Raw genomic sequence first — 18,347 nt, 5'->3', positions numbered from 1 at the left:
GAATGTATTATTTGAATCGGTGCGTTGGAAAACACGGACCGGCATCTTTTTAAAAAATGGATCTGGATCAGCATTTTCCCATGCCTTGCCTTATACGCATTTTTTGGCAAATATCGGCGGCCGATCCGATTCTAAATATCGGATCGGGACAACCCTAATATATATATATATATATATATATATATATATATATATATATATATATATATATATATATATATATATATATATATATATATATATATATATATATATATATTCATATGTTCTTGTCTTACATAAGGATTATGAATGATGAAAAATGCAGTTCCCTTTTAAGGTTGAAATATCAATACCAATCCTTTATTGTATTTCCTTACATTATAAAAAAAAAGTATAGTGTAGTAACTATTGAGCATACTGTGCCATATTTACACTTGCCGACTGTATGGAGTAGACACAATGACAAGATCAGTTAGCTTTGCATATATTGTATAGTGCTAATCTACATGATGGAAAGGGATATGTATTGACAACCTGGGGATTCTGAGCCAATGAGTGTTCAGAATGTTGCAGGCAACACTAGCCAAATATTACAAGTCTTCTCTCTGCACAGTATTATACTAACTTGACATTAATAGTCCCTCCTCTGTTTGCTGTCTTCTCTCCTTTCAGTATTCTGGGGATGCATCTCTTTGGTTGTAAGTTCGGTTCAGAGCGGGATGGAGACACTCTGCCTGATAGGAAAAACTTTGACTCGCTTCTGTGGGCCATTGTAACTGTTTTCCAAGTGAGTATTAACCCCCTCTGGAAATCTAATACACTTAAAAGTTCATATAAACTTATAAGTTTCAAATTTGCTACGGTGGCTATGTGAGTTATTTTGACTAAAACTAGTCTCAGGATGCTGAGACAATTTCTCCCTAAAATAGTTTATTCTCTCCCAGCAATCTTCCTCAAAACTAAATTGTGTTTCCACGAATGACACATGGACCTCATAGGCTTGTGTCTTGTGTCATGTCATCTTTCAGCACAATCTACCCAGAATCTTCATTTCATTATCTCTGCATAACCTATGAATAGTATTTGTCACTGTTAATAATTCAATGGAATAACAAATGATATAATAATTTAGGTATCATCATGTCATTGTCATTATGCTATGGATAATACAGTAGGTAAAGTATTGGTTTAATTATGTCAAGTGTAGAGGCAAGTCACAGAAGCGCAGCCCAAGATAAATAACATTATTATGATTAGATGGATTATAATATATACATTGAAAAAAAATAATATTAGGTGATTTATTAAACCAAATTTATTCTAAATCGATATGTAAGAAAAACATTTCACAAAAGGTTATTTGGACTTTTTAACTCTGTTTTTTCTTTTTTTAAACAATACTAAAATAATATATATATATATATATATATATATATATATATATATATATATATATATATATATATATATGTATATTAACAATAAGAAGGTAGCTACAAATGATTTGTTTGGCCTACTCCCAACTGTCTTTTAATTTTTTTTCAGGTTTCACCACAGTGAGTCAACTGTATGTTTGATTTGCCTTAGTTTTTACTCGGGATGCTCTTCGCCAAGTATTAGCGATATTGTAATTTTAACCCTCCCAGTTTTGCCAACTTGGCTACTTGATTCCTCTTAGCGCCTTTTTTTTTCTTCAAAACCGACTAGCGAAAAATCTAGCGGCTTTTTCAGAAGTTTGGAGATATAAAAACACACATAAGTCTACAGTCCTTACTTAGCAGGGGGTGCTGCCGTGAGGTGGTCAGGTTGACAGTAGCCTTGCGCAGAAGTCCCAGCTGCAGTTGGAGCAGAGAGAAAACCCACCGCATTTTGCGCGCAGACTGCAAATTAAATGTTGTTTTTTTACCTCACGGTGGCAGAGGGGTTAGTGCGTCTGCCTCACAATACGAAGGTCCTGCAGTCCTGGGTTCAAATCCAGGCTCGGGATCTTTCTGTGTGGAGTTTGCATGTTCTCCCCGTGAATGCGTGGGTTCCCTCCGGGTACTCCGGCTTCCTCCCACTTCCAAAGACATGCACCTGGGGATAGGTTGATTGGCAACACTAAATTGGCCCTAGTGTGTGAATGTGAGTGTGAATGTTGTCTGTCTATCTGTGTTGGCCCTGCGATGAGGTGGCGACTTGTCCAGGGTGTACCCCGCCTTCCGCCCGATTGTAGCTGAGATAGGCGCCAGCGCCCCCCGCGACCCCGAAAGGGAATAAGCGGTAGAAAATGGATGGATGGATGGATTTTTTACCTCTGGATTGGCAGACCGGGGTGGTGGTCCCTCTTTTTAAGAAGGGGGACCGGAGGGTGTGTTCCAACTATCGTGGGATCACACTCCTCAGCCTTCCCGGTAAGGTTTATTCAGGTGTACTGGAGAGGAGGCTACGCCGGATAGTTGAACCTCGGATTCAGGAGGAACAGTGTGGTTTTCGTCCTGATCGTGGAACTGTGGACCAGCTCTATACTCTCGGCAGGGTTCTTGAGGGTGCGTGGGAGTTTGCCCAACCAGTCTACATGTGCCTTGTGGACTTGGAGAAGGCATTCGACCGTGTCCCTCGGGAAGTCCTGTGGGGAGTACTCAGAGAGTATGGGGTATCGGACTGTCTTATTATGGCAGTCCGATCCCTGTACGATCAGTGTCAGAGCTTGGTCCGCATTGCTGGCAGTAAGTCGGACACGTTTCCAGTGAGGGTTGGACTCCGCCAAGGCTGCCCTTTGTCACCGATTCTGTTCATAACTTTTATGGACAGAATTTCTAGGCGCAGTCAAGGCATTGAGGGGTTCCGGTTTGGTGGCCGCGGGATTAGGTCTCTGCTTTTTGCAGACGATGTGGTCCTGTTGGCTTCATCTGGCCGGGATCTTCAGCTCTCACTGGATCGGTTCGCAGCCGAGTGTGAAGCGGCCGGAATGAGAATCAGCACCTCCAAATCCGAGTCCATGGTTCTCTCCCGGAAAAGGGTGGAGTGCCATCTCCGGGTTGGGGAGGAGACCCTGCCCCAAGTGGAGGAGTTCAAGTACCTAGGAGTCTTGTTCACGAGTGGGGGAAGAGTGGATCGTGAGATCGACAGGCGGATCAGTGCGGCGTCTTCAGTAATGCGGACGTTGTACCGATCCGTTGTGGTGAAGAAGGAGCTGAGCCGGAAGGCAAAGCTCTCAATTTACCGGTCGATCTACGTTCCCATCCTCACCTATGGTCATGAGCTTTGGGTCATGACCGAAAGGATAAGATCACGGGTACAAGCGGCCGAAATGAGTTTCCTCCGCCGTGTGGCGGGTCTCTCCCTTAGAGATAGGGTGAGAAGCTCTGTCATCCGGGAGGAACTCAAAGTAAAGCCGCTGCTCCTCCACATCGAGAGGAGCCAGATGAGGTGGTTCGGGCATCTGGTCAGGATGCCACCCGAACGCCTCCCGAGGGAGGTGTATAGGGCACGTCCAACCGGTAGGAGGCCTCGGGGAAGACCCAGGACACGTTGGGAAGACTATGTCTCCCTGCTGGCCTGGGAACGCCTCGGGATCCCACGGGAAGAGCTAGACGAAATGGCTGGGGAGAGGGAAGTCTGGGCTTCCCTGCTTAGGCTGCTGCCCCCGCGACCCGACCTCGGATAAGCGGAAGAAGATGGATGGATGGATGGATGGATTTTTTCGCCTCGGTTTACAGAGCAATGTATGAACGCTTCTTCACTGTCATGTCAAATCCCTGCAAGGTCCCAACCCATCGTTCATGTTAATGAGCCAGTCAATAGATTTTTGACTGTCACAACCCTCCAGTTTTTTGATCATTTTTGATACTTTAGCATTCAACAATGCAGAACAAAATGTATTCAAATAAAATACAAAAAAAACAAGAATTAAATGAAGAATGTTAATATGCTGTTCTAATAATACATATACTTTTTTAAGTTGTTATTACATTTTATCTCCATCACATTATTCCTCTCTCCTGCAGCTTCCATTGCAATCACTTATGCAAATTAAATGATGACATCATACAGGGACTTTTGGGTCAGCCAATTTTATAACTTTCCTTACTGAGGAGTTGGCAACACTGAAACCTCCTATTTATCAGGGAATCAAACCCTCGGGCCGTGCCCATCCGTTCGAAAGGCAGCAGCATGAACCGTCACCCCACCAGGGCCTGAGCTAGCTTTGTGTGTTGTTTTTTAAGATAGACATATGTGTAGAACCTGCAGCATTAACTGAGCTCAAAATGTAGTGACCGCATAAAACAGAACCCAGGTTGTGCAACAGCTGTCGATTGCTGGTCCTCTCTTCTAGATACTAACACAAGAAGACTGGAACAAGGTGCTGTATAACGGAATGGCGTCCACATCTCCTGTCGCAGCTCTCTACTTCATTGCCCTCATGACCTTCGGCAACTACGTTCTATTCAACCTGCTGGTGGCCATCTTGGTTGAAGGTTTCCAAACTGAGGTAAAGTGAGGCTTCTCACAAATAAATTACTCATTCAAAGTGACCGTGAGGAGATGTGTAAAAATCATTCGTATGAGTTTCTTCATCTTACTCTAAATAGTTAATTGATTGTCCTTTCATTTGATTTGATGCCCTAACAATGTTTCTTTACAGCAGCACAAAAAAGAAAATTGATTTTGATATTTTATTTGTCAAACAAATTCTATTTTACAATTACATACATACAATCTTTTTTTTAATACACAGACAAAAAGACATTCATGAATGCTGTTCACCAGTCGCTCATAGCATTTTATATTCCTGACTTTTTCCAAGTACAAATTTTCCATTATTTAAGTTTTCATCAAGGTTATTTTGTTATTCGCTATTGTTGTTATAGAACAAAAATCCAAGTTTGTGCTCGACAATAGATGGTACTTTTATGGGCACCGACCAAATTCCCTCGGTACCACCTTTTATCGTTTCATGTAAAATGAAACCCTACCCCAATACTTTTGTTGCGACGTCATGTCCGCTCGCAGACTAAACATTGGCTCAAGTACTTGGAGGGTAAACAAGCACTCAAGAAGCACTCGCCAAAGTCTAGGCCTCTAAGTAATGTTGCAATTTTCAATGCCAGCAAAGCAAGTAAAAAAGCTCAAACGTAAAGTAATGCTTGACTTTTTTTTAAATGTGCTAACTTCATGCTAAATTAAATTAGATTTGCCATATACATGTTACTGATTAACGATTTGACATGGCGATTTAACACCTCCAAATTTGGTAAAAAAATAAAAAAAACTACTAAGATGTGTGTTATAATCAAACAGCTGGAGTGTAATAAGTATGATACTTACAGTATAAACACTTTGTAGGGTACCACAAAGGACTAGACTGGCACATCAAACTTCATAGCAAAGACTACCATATTTTTTGGACTGCAAGGCGCACTTAAACTCCTTTAATTTTCTCAAAAATCGACAGTTCGCCTTAAAACTCTTAGCACCTGATGTACGTCTTAATTCTGGTAGTGTTTACCGACCTTGTAGCAATGTTTTTGTTACAAGGTGTAATGTGTAAGTCTGACCAGCAGATGGCAGTCACACATAAGAGCTGCGGTATGATTGCAAGTTGACGCCTGTTCAATAAATGATGCTGGCGATGCAAGCCCAAAACTTTTATGTTTTTTAACTGAAAATACACTACATTACACATGGCGCTCAGGAATTTGTCAAAATGTTTTAGTACCATTTTGATAAGCTACAATGCCGCACCGTTTGATGAATTGTTGCCGCATTATGGCTACCGTAGTCATACGTACTGTGCTTCAACGTAGGGGTATTATTATGGAAGGATCCCAAATTGGCACCTACTATAGGAGACATATTATCAGGCATTTTTAAAAAAATATAATGCAAAACCACCTATAGGTTGTATTCACCTGACGTCAGGTTCGGCTCGTTAACTATGCGAGGCTCGAAGTGGTGGGCTCGCAAGCAACTATTGTCCTATCATTCTCGGCAGCATTTTGCCTTTCTCGAAGACAAAATGCCCAGTGCTTGCATTCTTTTCGCCGGTTCGAGCTGCTCAAATCACACAAAGGATAAATGTTCCTTCAGTGTTCTTTGAGAGGTCAAGAAGGGCGGAAGATGTCATGATTTTACAAAAAAATAAAAATACGAGAACACCAAGTCGAAGATGGCAGAGTCGAAGAACGCACAAGTTTTTCGTGATCACTTCATTAAATCTTTGTTTGAAATGCTTTTAAAATTAATACTTCCCATTGAAGTATTTATCTTAATATTTGTAGTCCTCAAAACACATGTTTGTTATGTGTTCAGTAAAGCTTCAACTTTGCGAGTGTAAATAAAAGAAAGCAAATCTGAGCAAAACCTAAATTATGTAAGCTTTTTCTAAAGACAGCAATCATAACTGAAGCTTTCAGCACAGAAACAATGTTGACATCTGTAGTTATATTTTGATAAAGATGGAAAAAATACGCTACTCGTAAACGGCACGTGCAACAGCAAGGGCAGGACACAAACATGACACAAATTGAAATCATGAAATGCAACTTTACCCCAGCAAAAACAATGCATATTTATCCGGGAGAGTCTTGCTACCAATTTCCTCGACCGAGCCACACACAAAGAAGTTGTAGACCTCCATGCTTTTCCAAGTTGCCATCAGTTTTGTTGTGTAGATTGATGTCTGGAGCACAAGATAGTTCAATATGTTTGGGAATTAATTTGTGAGATCACTAGACAAATCTTATTTTGAGTTTGCATTTTTACTCGTATTTACTTTTATTGGTAAGATCTAAGCCCCTTGCGTACTTAAATAGTTTGCACTCTGTTTTCTTGGTTTGGTGGCCCACCACTTTGTTCATGTCCGTTCAAAAGTCACGTGTCCGAATACAAATTATTGGTACAAACTAATGTGCATTTGGGATCTGCATAATTCTCAAAAATGTGTGCGCTTCCGCCATTATAGTCCACACTGACGCCGTAAGAAAATAAGCTTCTTCTTTTTTCTCTATCCTCTCAATGTGGGGCATTTGTACTCTGTTGTTGCCATCTCTAATACAAAATAGCGTAAAGTTCAAACGTATGTCCGTCAGTAGACTCGCTATGAAAGTGCTCAAAACTACAACAAAGATGATGGGGAAAAGACGCTGTCAAAGCGGAGCCTCTAAAATAAGACCACCCACAAAAGGCGCATCAGAAAAGGACTTGAAGATGATCTGTAAAACATAATCTTTGCAAAATTTTGACCAAAGAACAACCAGTACATGTTATCTAGACCACAAATAAGTGTTTTAAATGTTGAAAACATGTGACACCCTTATTGCGTTTTATAATCCGGTGCGCATTTTCTATGAAAATACACTTGAACAGACCTGTTAGTGCGCCTTTTAATCCAGTGCGCCCCATGATCCAGAAAATATGGTAGTTCTTAGCTAGGCAACACACCGTACTTTATACTCTTGTGCATCTAGCGTCTTAAAACTGCTTGCAAAGTCTCTTCTATAATACTTGCAAATGAGACTCGGAAGTGTAAGAAAATAAATATAACAGCAGATGAAGATAGACACCTCACTTGTTATCAAATCATTCTTATTTGTATTGAAAAAATTAGATGTTATTACCCAACAAAAGAACAGTACCGTATTTTTTGGATTATAAATCGCTCCAGAGTATATGTAGCACCGTCCGAAAATGCATAATAAAGAAGGAAAAAAACATAAATAATTTGCACTAGAGTATAAGTCGCATTTTTTGGGGACATTTTTATTTGATAAAATCCAACACCAAGAATAGATATTTGAAAGGCAATTTTCAAGCACCCATTTGTGAATTTGTTCCTTGCGCTTTTAGCCCGCGATTAGCTTTTTTAGTTTTCTTCATTTCAGTAAGAGTAGCCTCTGCTTTTCGCCAGTCCCTTACAAGTTTCTCGCTTACTCCAAACTTTCTTTCTGCTGCTCGGTTGCCGTTTTCTGCTGCATATTTCACTACTTCCAGCCTTGTAACCTATAGTATATTATTTCCTTTTCGGTGCCATTTTTGTTCAGCCCTGCTCAGTTTTTATAAGTAACTGCCGATGTTGAAATGATCAATTTTCATAAGTACGGAAGTAGTAGCAGGTAGCATCTTTTTTTTCACAATGCACTTCTGCCATGACCCGCCCCCGCCAAATTTTTATAGGTTGACGTGTGTGTGAGTGTGACAATTACTGAAATACGCCTAGTCTCTTATGTGAATTAGATAAATAATATTATTTAATATTTTATGGTAATGTGTAAATAATTTCACACATAAGTCGCTCCATAGTATAAGTCGCACCCCCGGCCAAACTATGAAAAAAACTGCGACTTATAATCAGAAAAATACGGTAATTAACACATGAACCCACACAAAAGTACTGTAAATTGGTACCGGTATCGATTCCCGGGTACTGGGAGTTGTCCCCGTATCGATTTAAATGTGTAAGGTGCCCATCCATAGATATTTAAAGGGGAACATTATCACAATTTCAAAAGGGTTAAAAACAATAAAAATCAGTTCCCAGTGGCTTGTATTTTTTGAAGTTTTTTTCAAAATGTTACCGGTCCCGGAATATCCCTAAAAAAAGCTTTAAAGTGCCTTTTTTTCGCTCTCTGCGAAGACACTATCCATTTACCTCTGACGTCACACAGTGCTGCCAATGTAAACAAACAATGGCGAATAGCACAGCAAGATATAGCGACATTAGCTCAGATTCAGAAGAAGAAACTGAAGCTATTGAGCGAATAGCTATTGACGCTATTCATAGCCATAGCATTGCCCAATAGCCGCGTTAGCATCGCCGGTAAAATGTGCGGACCAAACGATCAATAAAGTACTATCCATCTATCTATCAGGACTTTCGCATCTTGTGACACTGGAGCAACTTAAATCCGTCGATTGGTAAGTGTTTTTTTCGCATTAAATGTGGGTGGAAGGAAACGTAATATAGTTGCAAATTCACCACCGGTAAATAGCATTGTAGCATCGATTAGCGTAGCATGTTAGCATCGATTAGCTGGCAGTCACGCCGCAACCAAATATGTCTGATAAGCGCATAAGTCAACAACATCAACAAAACTCACCTTTGTGATTTCGTTGACTTTATCGTTGCAAATGCATCTGCAGGTTATCCGTACATGTCTGTGCCATGTCTGTCATCGCCGGTAATATGTGCAGACACTCCGGCACATTTAATGGGGGTCTGGCGGCAGAATTCTTGCCACTTTCGCATCTTCGGGCCAGTGGTGGAACTTGAATCCCTCCCTGTTAGTGTTGTTACACCCTCCGACAACACACCGGCGAGGCATGATGTCTCCAAGGTTAAAAAAAATAGTCGAAAAAACGGAAAATAACCGAGCTGAGACCCGGTGTTTGCAATGTGTTGAAAATGAAAATAGCGGCTGTATTACCTCGGTGACGTCACGATCTGACGTCATCGCCAAAAGAGCGATAAACAGAAAGGCATTTAATTCGCCAAAATTCACCCATTTAGAGTTCGGAAATCGTTTGAAAATTATATTTTTTCTGCAACATCAAGGTATATATTGACGCTTACATCGGTCTGGTGATAATGTTCCCCTTTAATACTTACATATTCAAACATAAATATAAATACATTTTTTTTAATGTACCCTTCAAAGATGTGTGATGGATGTGATTAGGGAAGAAGAAGAGAAAAATCAAATCAATGACAACGCGAAAGACCATGTTGACAATCCTCCTACTGATTGGCTGGAACCACTTGATGATGAGCAAAGTGAGGGTGATCAGCAAAGCATGGCAGGAGAAAGTGAAATATCAAAGATGCATCGCTTCAGATAAAGACCAAAACCTGCTCATTATTTATTTATATTATTTTTTCTGATGGTATTGGTCACCTTAGCCATATTGTACTTAGCAGCCAGGACACAGGCAAGTGTACCACTTGTTTTGTGTCATAACAGTAAGTAAAATATCTGGCTCAAGGTCCAGATTACATTTTTCTTCTTGTCCACCAGTGGGGACTTTCTATGGAGGGATAGCACTATTGACTTGACAATATCGGTCGAAGCTTCAGGGGGTTGAACACATGACATTTTATCTTTGGTGCTGATGAACAGGAGCAGAGTTTCCTTTGTTTGTGTATTAGTCAAATATTTGAAAAGGTAGAGCAAGCCGTCTACTGATGTATTGTAATGTGCTTCTACTTAGCATTTGATACATCTGCTGTGCAGATAGGACTATAAAGATTACTGAATGGAGGCACATAACAGAAGTGAATGTAGATCTATTAACTTGTCTTCCCACTGCTCCTCTGTATCCTCACAGAGATGTCTTGTATTTTCCACATCCTTTTTTCCCAACTTCGCGTCCCTCTTTGAAAGTATATTTTTCATCTGACAAACTTTCCTCTTTCTTGTTGGGGTTGCTAGGAAACGAGCTCTTGAATGATGTGAGACAACTGTTCTGGGATTAAGACACAGACACGATGATGTAAAAATAGCAAATTTTGTTTGACACAGATGTTCCTCCCACTCTGTCACATTATTGTCCTCCATCCTTGAACAGATGTTTCTTCGACCATAATTCATTTTTTGCGTATCTCACTACACATTCTGCACATTTCCTAAATCTTTTTTTTAAAGGCCAAAATAGTAATTCCTCTGAATTGTGTAAGTCTATGGAGTTTTCGGGGGGAATTAATTGTTTTCTATATATGCATAGGATGATAATCATGACATTTTTGCCGCATTGATGAGGCTGTTTCTTTTTGGTAATGAGAAAAAATATTAAATGTTAATATGAATAATGAACATATGGATAACCTTTGTTTTACCCTTTTATTAGACTGTTTCATTACATATTACATGATGACGTCACATTCAGACCTCATTACTGCAAGTAATTTGCCGATTTTTGGGAACCGCTATGTTTTACCTGACAAAATGAATAATTGTGGTTATTACAATTTACTATTTGTGATTATTATTTTGGCCATATCCGTGTGGCCTGACCTGTAACTTCACATGCTATCTGTTGCTATATTTATTGTTTTCATTTGCCCCTACAAAACATGTTAACTACGTATTTCTTCCGAAGGCTGCTGAGATGATGATAAATCCATCTGGTTTGTCATAATTTTAGCAACTAAATGATCGTTTCCTCACAATACGAAGGTCCTAGCTTCGATCCCCGGGCTCGGGATTTTTCTGTGTGGAGTTTGCATGTCTTCCCCGTGACTGCCTGGGTTCCCTACGGCAGTGGTTCTCAACCTTTTTTCAGTGATGTACCCCCTGTGAACATTTATTTAATTCAAGTTCTCCCTAATAGGAGCAAAACATTTTTGGTTGAAAAAAAGAGATAAAGAAGTCAAATACAGCACTATGTCATCAGTTTCTGATTTATTAAATTGTACAACAGAGCAAAATATTGCTCATTTGTAGTGATCTTTCTTTAACTATTTGGGAAAAAAAGAAATAAAAATATCTAAAAAATTGTTGAAAAATAAACAAGTGATTCAATTATAAATAAAGATTTCTACACATAGAAGTAATCATCAACTTAAAATGCCCTCTTGGGGATTGTAATAGAGATCCATCTGGATTCATGAACTGCATTCTAAACATTTCTTCACAAAAAAATAAATATTTAACATCAATACTTATGGAACATGTCCACAAAAAATCTAGCTGTAAACACTAAATATTATATTTCTTTTCACAGTTTATGAACTTACATTCATATTTTGTTGACGTATTATTCAATAAATATATTTATAAATTGTTTTTGTATTGTTTCTGTTTTTAGAATATATTTTTTAAAAATCTCACGTATCCCTTGGCATACCTTCAAGTACCCCCAGGGGTACGCGTACCCCCATTTGAGAACCACTGCCCTCCGGGTAATCCGGCTTCCTCCCCCTTCCAAAGACATGCACCTGGGGATAGGTTGATTGGCAACACTAAATTGGTCCTAGTGTGTGAATGTTGTCTGTCTATCTGTGTTGGCTCTGTGATGAGGTGGCGACTTGTCCAGGGTGTAACCGCCTTCCGCCTGAATGCAGCAGATATAGGCTCCAGCACCCCTGCGACCCCAAAAGGGACAAGCAGTAGAACATGGATGGTTGGATGGGTGTAAATGTGAGTGTGAATGTTGTTTGTCTATCTGTGTTGGCCCTGCAATGAGGTGGCGACTTGTCCAGGGTATACCCCGCCTTCCGCCCGAAGGCAGCTGATATAGGCTCTAGCACCCCCTGCAAATACAAAAGGGACAAATGGTAGAAAATGGATGGATGAGGGGAAATTTGGGTGGGAGTCTTCCACTAGCCCATGTTTTTAACTTTCTCGATAACATCCTTGTGTGTGGGTATGGTTTTTTGTGTCCAAAAAGAGGCATGTTATTTGTGTTTTTTCGCCATGTAAGAATTACGCCACATAGCAAAGTGCAGGGGTCTCCCAAATTGTACACGTGCAAGCACATCTACTTGAAACCTTCATGTGTACTGAGCATGTACTGAACAATACTGTGCTGCAAAGTCACTAACCTCGTTTGTAAGGATTACACGCCGTGGTTGTTTTCAGAACAAAAACAAAAACAATATGCCTGCGCTCTTCAGTTTGACTCACTGACCTTGTTGCGCTCCTGTTACTGAGGCTGCTGATTATCTTGGAGTGCAGCTGATACAGCTACCATGGACTGGGACAGGAAATTGGCTGTGACATGTTGCATGGTGACCTCAGAATGTGACCTTGAACTTTTGCATCTGCTCTTGGTGCCTCTCACTTCTATGCTTTTTTCCTCTGTCCGGCTGCACCAAACACTTCCACTGCAGGAAGTGACCAAGCGGGAGGATTTGCATGCCCAACCGAGTCTAATTCAGCTGCCTGTAGACGCAGGGGTATGTACGGTATAGCATGCCAGCTCCGCCCATTTCCCTGCACTTATTCTACTAACAGCCCTCCCCTCGATCCTTCCCTTTTTACTTTGCCCTCCATCTTTCCCCACTGAGACTTTGGAGCTCTGTCATATGTCTTTCAAAAACCACAGCCTGATGGTCCACTGCAGAAAATACTCATATCCTCAAAAAATAAACTCTGCAGTATGAAGATCAAGCGATTAGAACAGCTGCTGCTGATGCTATTAGGCCACTGAAATCATGTGAGGTAATTATGTTAGGAAAGAACAGGAATTGTTGGCCAATGTTCAGAAATGCTATTACAGAGGTGGCATGCAAATGAAACATTTGCCTGACAGCAAACATAGACATTACCAGATAACATGCACATGGGGCTGAATAATTGATTAATTGCTTAAGTACTGTTTTTAATAATAATAACAATAATAATATGTCAAGTCATACAAACTAATTACCCCTAATTCTGAAAAAAAAATATATTATTAACAGAATGCTTCTCAGGTGTACTGCCACCAGTATTATACAGTACAGCGGTGCTATTCAACTGGCGGCCCATAAGCTAAATCAGGTGCGTGAATAACACCAGACCGCCCCCATTTATTTCAGTTCCAAAAACTTGTGAGGGACTAACATTTTTGCAGCAGATTCCTGAAAAACACGAGCACAAATGATATTTGACTACCTTTTTGTGCAGTAGCTTCTAAAAAACCGCTGTACATTCTTATTGTATACGCTGTAAAAAATTGTAGATTTTACAATAAACAGGCAGCTCAGTCGTCAGAATTTTACTGTAAAAAAACAGTGATTTCATTTTTCAGTTTATTCAGTGTAATGCCCCCCATAAATTGTACAGTAAAATTCTGGCAATAGAGCTTTTTACCGTAAAGCTTTGTTTACACTCCCACTGCTGGACACTAGAAAGAGGTTCTGTAGCCTCCGTAGCAGCCTCTGTAACTGTTTCTTCCCTCGGACCATCAGACTCTTGAACAAATCATAATAATCCCCTCAATTCCCCCCAAAATTACTGGAATAAACATACTGGAATATAAAGACAATATAACATACATCCATAAACGTGAATGTATATGGAAATGTGCAGTATATTTATCTGTACAGTAATCTATGTATTTATATCTGCACCATATTGCTCTTTTATCCTGCACTACAACGAGCTAATGCGACAGAATGTCTTATCTGTACTGTAAAGTTCAAATTTGAATGACAGTAAAAGGAAGTCTAAGTCTTTAAGTCTAAAAGCATTTTTCCCAGAGTTTTTGCCAAAACAAAAATACCAAAAATTAAATGTTTAGAGCTGTGGTTCTCAAATGGGGGTACGTGTACCCCTGGGGGTACTTGAAGGTATGCCAAGGGGTACGTGAGATTTTTGAAAAATATTCTAAAAATAGCAACAATTAAAAACTCATTTATAAATAGATTTATTGAATAATACTTCAACAAAAAATGAATGTAAGTTCATAAACTGTGAAAAAAACTACAACAATGGCATATTCAATGTTGACAGCTAGATTTTTTGTGGACATGTTCCATAAATATTGATGTTAAATATTTATTTTTTTGTGAAGAAATGTTTAGAATTAAGTTCATGAATCCAGATGGATCTCTATTACAATCCCCAAAGAGGGTACTTTAAGTTGATGATTACTTCTATATGTAGAAATCTTTATTTATAATTGAACGACTTGTTTATTTTTCAACAGGTTTTTAGTTATTTTTATACCTTTTTTTTTCCAAATAGTTAAAGAAAGACCACTACAAATTAGAAATATTTTTGCACTGCTATACTATCTAATAAATGAGAAACTGATGACATAGTGCTGTATTTTACTTCTGTATCTCTTTTTTTTTCAACCAAAAATGCTTTGCTCTGATTAGGGGGTACTTGAATTAAATAAATGTTCACAGGGGGTACATCACTGAAAAAAGGTTGAGAACCACTGGTTTAGAGGACTGCGGTTCTAAGGTACAGAAGATTAAAAAGGAGAAGTATGCCCCCCAGGCTTTAGCTCTCTGAAATTATGGCCCCCAAACAATTTAGTTTAATAGTCTTGCAGTAGAGGATTACAACAGTATTGCAGGACACCAGAAGAGGCTTTAGTCTGGGGCTGATGTTCCTATCCTAGTTGTGATCAAAGGAAAGGAAGTACAGTAAAGTAATGTATTAGTAATTGCTGTCATATGAAGAAGGGCTACTTAAGTACATATACTTTTGATTCTTCCTACTCCCTGTCGGACATGTATTTTAAACTGCAAACAAGCTATATATTCTGATGTAACTTTGTAGCATGTTCAAAATAAACGGCTGTACTAGTACTACAAAACTTTGAATAACTACGTGAGCAAATTTTGTACTTTTCCGTTATTGCTGAGTAACATTTAATCAATCAATCAATTAAAGTTTACTTATATAGGCCTTAATCACAGATGTCTCAAAGGGCTGCACAAGCCAGAAAGTAACTACTATTCACTTAACTACAATTGTATAAATTAAATGGGAACATATATCAGTCTGGTGCATTTTAAGGGGACTCTGAAACAATCAATTGCAGCATAAAAAAATGCAAGTAGCGTGTGCCAAAAAACAGATGACCTCCAATATGGCTGCTGGCCAGAAGACATGTGACATCTCAAAGTGGTCCACCCTTGGCTTCCCTCATGCTGTCCCTGCTGTTAGATCTAACCAAGGCAGTGAATGATTGCTCTGAGTGGCTTTGAAAGTAACAACTGAGTGCTAAAACACTTGCATTACTTTACAATGTGCATGCATTTTTAGAGTATTATTTTCCAACTCTTTTAAACAGCATTAAGGTTTATTGCTTAGCTTTCACCTGACCTCCACTGTGCTCCTTTTCTTTCCACTGCAACAACAACAATCTCTCTTTTAGACTGGGGTTTTATCATGCTGGAGGTTAGGACTTAGTCATGAGGAGAGAGTGTTCCATCTTACTGGGAAACTCCAGCACAGCTAGATAAATCCAGCCAGTCTAAAGGATGAGAGCGAATCAGTGATGTGGTGAAGATCAGTGCTGTTTGAATGACACAAGCCCTTAAACAAGAGTCTAGTCAGGTTGGTCAAAAATCCAACCATAAAGTAATCATTCTATGTCCACTCTTGAAAGTTCTCAAGATGTGATATCAATCAATCAATCAATCAATGTTTATTTATATAGCCCCAAATCACAAGTGCCTCAAAGGGCTGCACAAACCACAACGACATCCTCGGTAGGGCCCACATAAGGGCAAGGAAAAATTCACTCCAGTGGGACGTCGAAAGCAATGGATGTCGAGCGGATCTAACATGATATTGTGAAAGTCCAATCCATAGTGGATCTAACGTAACCGTGAGAATCAAGTCCATAGTCGATCCAATATAGCTGCTTATCCTCATACTGTTTATATACTTTGTAGCTTAAAGTGATGATTCTGCTGGCTTTAGTGTTTTAATGTATATTACTTGCCACAGCATTAGGTACAAAATATTGACATGTAATGAGCTTAACAGTTTGATAATAAGCATGAGGATAACTGATATACCTATGTAATATATAAAATAATAGTTAATCTAATAAAAACACCTTTAAACATTTTTTTTATTATCATGGTTATGCAATACTTAATTTTTGAGTAAACAAAGCGGGGAAATCTAACCTCGATTTGTATGCTTTTTTCATAGAAAAGATAACTATAGTCGAGATTTTGGAGATTAAGTGCCCATGCCATAAAAAAGGGGACCCATCGAGAAAACTTTTTATGAATGTATTGTTATGATGAGAATCATAGCAGGATATTTTCAACTTATATAGTAACGAACACAAACAAACACATCTCAAAATGAATACAAAATGAATGTGGGTTTTGTCATTTTATGACAGTTGCAGCAAAAAACCCTACCACATTAATGATATTCAACTTTATATTTACTTAACTAGAATGCTCAACTTAAGACCTACTTTTCATATCAATAGTTGGGCTGTGTGAATCTTCGGGCACCACACGATTCGATTCAATTCCTAGGATTAATGATTCAATTTAGATTTGATTCTGGATTCAAAATCTATACTTTTTTTTTTTTAATAACATTTGGTGCCAGTTCTATGATTAACTACATTCCTCCATAAAAAAGATAAACAGCTCTGATACATTTCTATATTATATAAAATAAAACTGGTTTTGTTTAATAAAATTATACCCACACATTGAATAAAGTCAAGTACTAATAAAGTATTAAACAAAGTAGTCAAAATTTACATTTTCTTAAGTAAATCTGGACAGCAGATATGGGCATCATGTGTTTTGCCTGAGTGGCTGGATGAATAAAAAAATCATAGATTTTTTATTTTTTTTTTAATCGATTAAGAATCGTTCCAAATAAGAATTGTGATTAATTGGAAAATGTTTTTATTTTTTTTGGCACTGCTAATAATTTTAACTAAAACAAAACGAGTGAAATCAAATTTATGAAATGGCAAAACTGTAATTTATTGATTCGCCCGTCTGTTGTTTATTTATCAGATTGGCTAGCTCAGTGGTTATGATGTTTAACAGTAAAGCATAGGATGTGGTTTTAAACTTGGATATGGGCATGATTTAGGTTGTTTTATTCTTTTGCTGACTGTATTTGTGATGAAAATGAAAAACCCCAAATTATTCCCATTTCCCCAAGAAAATTTCCACACTGTATATGGAAATGCAAATGTGGCCATCTCTCCATTTATTCAACATGACAAACATCAGTTAACAGTTTTACAAAGCTTTGCGTCTTTTTAGTTTGTTTTGGAAACGCTAAACCAGTAGAGTCATAATGATTGCAGCAGCGCTAATGTTGAGATTAATTTAGCACCAAATACTGTCAAGGGATCACAAACATTGTTATTACCTGTGTTTCAGATTTTCTGAGACATAGTGTAGGCTCAGCACCACATTAGAATGAGGGAAGTGGTGGTACATAAGAGCTAAATTATATGCCCTGTCAGATATCAGATCATATTTTGGAGATTAATTTTTATTGATAAATGAATGAAGAAACAAAATAGGTTCCTTCAGAAAAGGCACTTTTCTCCCGCAAGGCACAAGGGCAGGTGTTTGAGACCAAATGGGAACAAACAGTGTATCAATTAGTAAAATACAAAAAAAATATTTCTAAATGATAAATGGGTTGTACTTGTAAAGCGCTTTTCTATCTTCAAGGTACTCAAAGCGCTTTAAAACTACTTCCACACTTACCCATTCACACACACATTCACACACTGATGGAAGGAGCTGCCATGCAAGGCGCTAACCAGCACCCATCAGGAGCAAGGGTGAAGTGTCTTGCTCAGGACACAACGGACGTGACGCGGTTGGTACTAGGTGGGGATTGAACCAGGGACCCTCGGGTTGCGCACGGCTACTCTACCACTGCGCCACGCCGTCCTTTCATTCTAGTCATTAATTTCAATAATCTACCAAAACCTTA

The 18,347-nt window shown here is 38.8% G+C and overlaps 1 protein-coding gene across 13 annotated transcripts in view; it reads left to right on the top strand.

The window, feature by feature from the left end:
• The window catches only part of cacna1g (calcium channel, voltage-dependent, T type, alpha 1G subunit), a 365,011-nt gene that overhangs the window by 172,621 nt on the left and 174,043 nt on the right, over positions 1–18,347 (top strand). For 10 of the 13 annotated variants that reach the window (XM_061908853.1, XM_061908851.1, XM_061908849.1 and 7 more), the window contains exons 11-13: positions 655–769; positions 4,301–4,456; positions 12,791–12,856. In XM_061908853.1, the coding sequence (XP_061764837.1) occupies positions 655–769; positions 4,301–4,456; positions 12,791–12,856 (337 nt within the window). The remainder of the gene's footprint in view (positions 1–654; positions 770–4,300; positions 4,457–12,790; positions 12,857–18,347) is intronic. The other 3 variants (XM_061908861.1, XM_061908854.1, XM_061908860.1) reach the window with 1 other exon arrangement.

Source organism: Nerophis ophidion, linkage group LG08 (assembly GCF_033978795.1).
Source record: "Nerophis ophidion isolate RoL-2023_Sa linkage group LG08, RoL_Noph_v1.0, whole genome shotgun sequence".
NCBI classification, from domain to species: Eukaryota; Metazoa; Chordata; class Actinopteri; order Syngnathiformes; family Syngnathidae; genus Nerophis; species Nerophis ophidion.
Note: the sequence above shows the minus strand (reverse complement) of the source record. Positions and strands in the feature narration are given on the sequence as shown.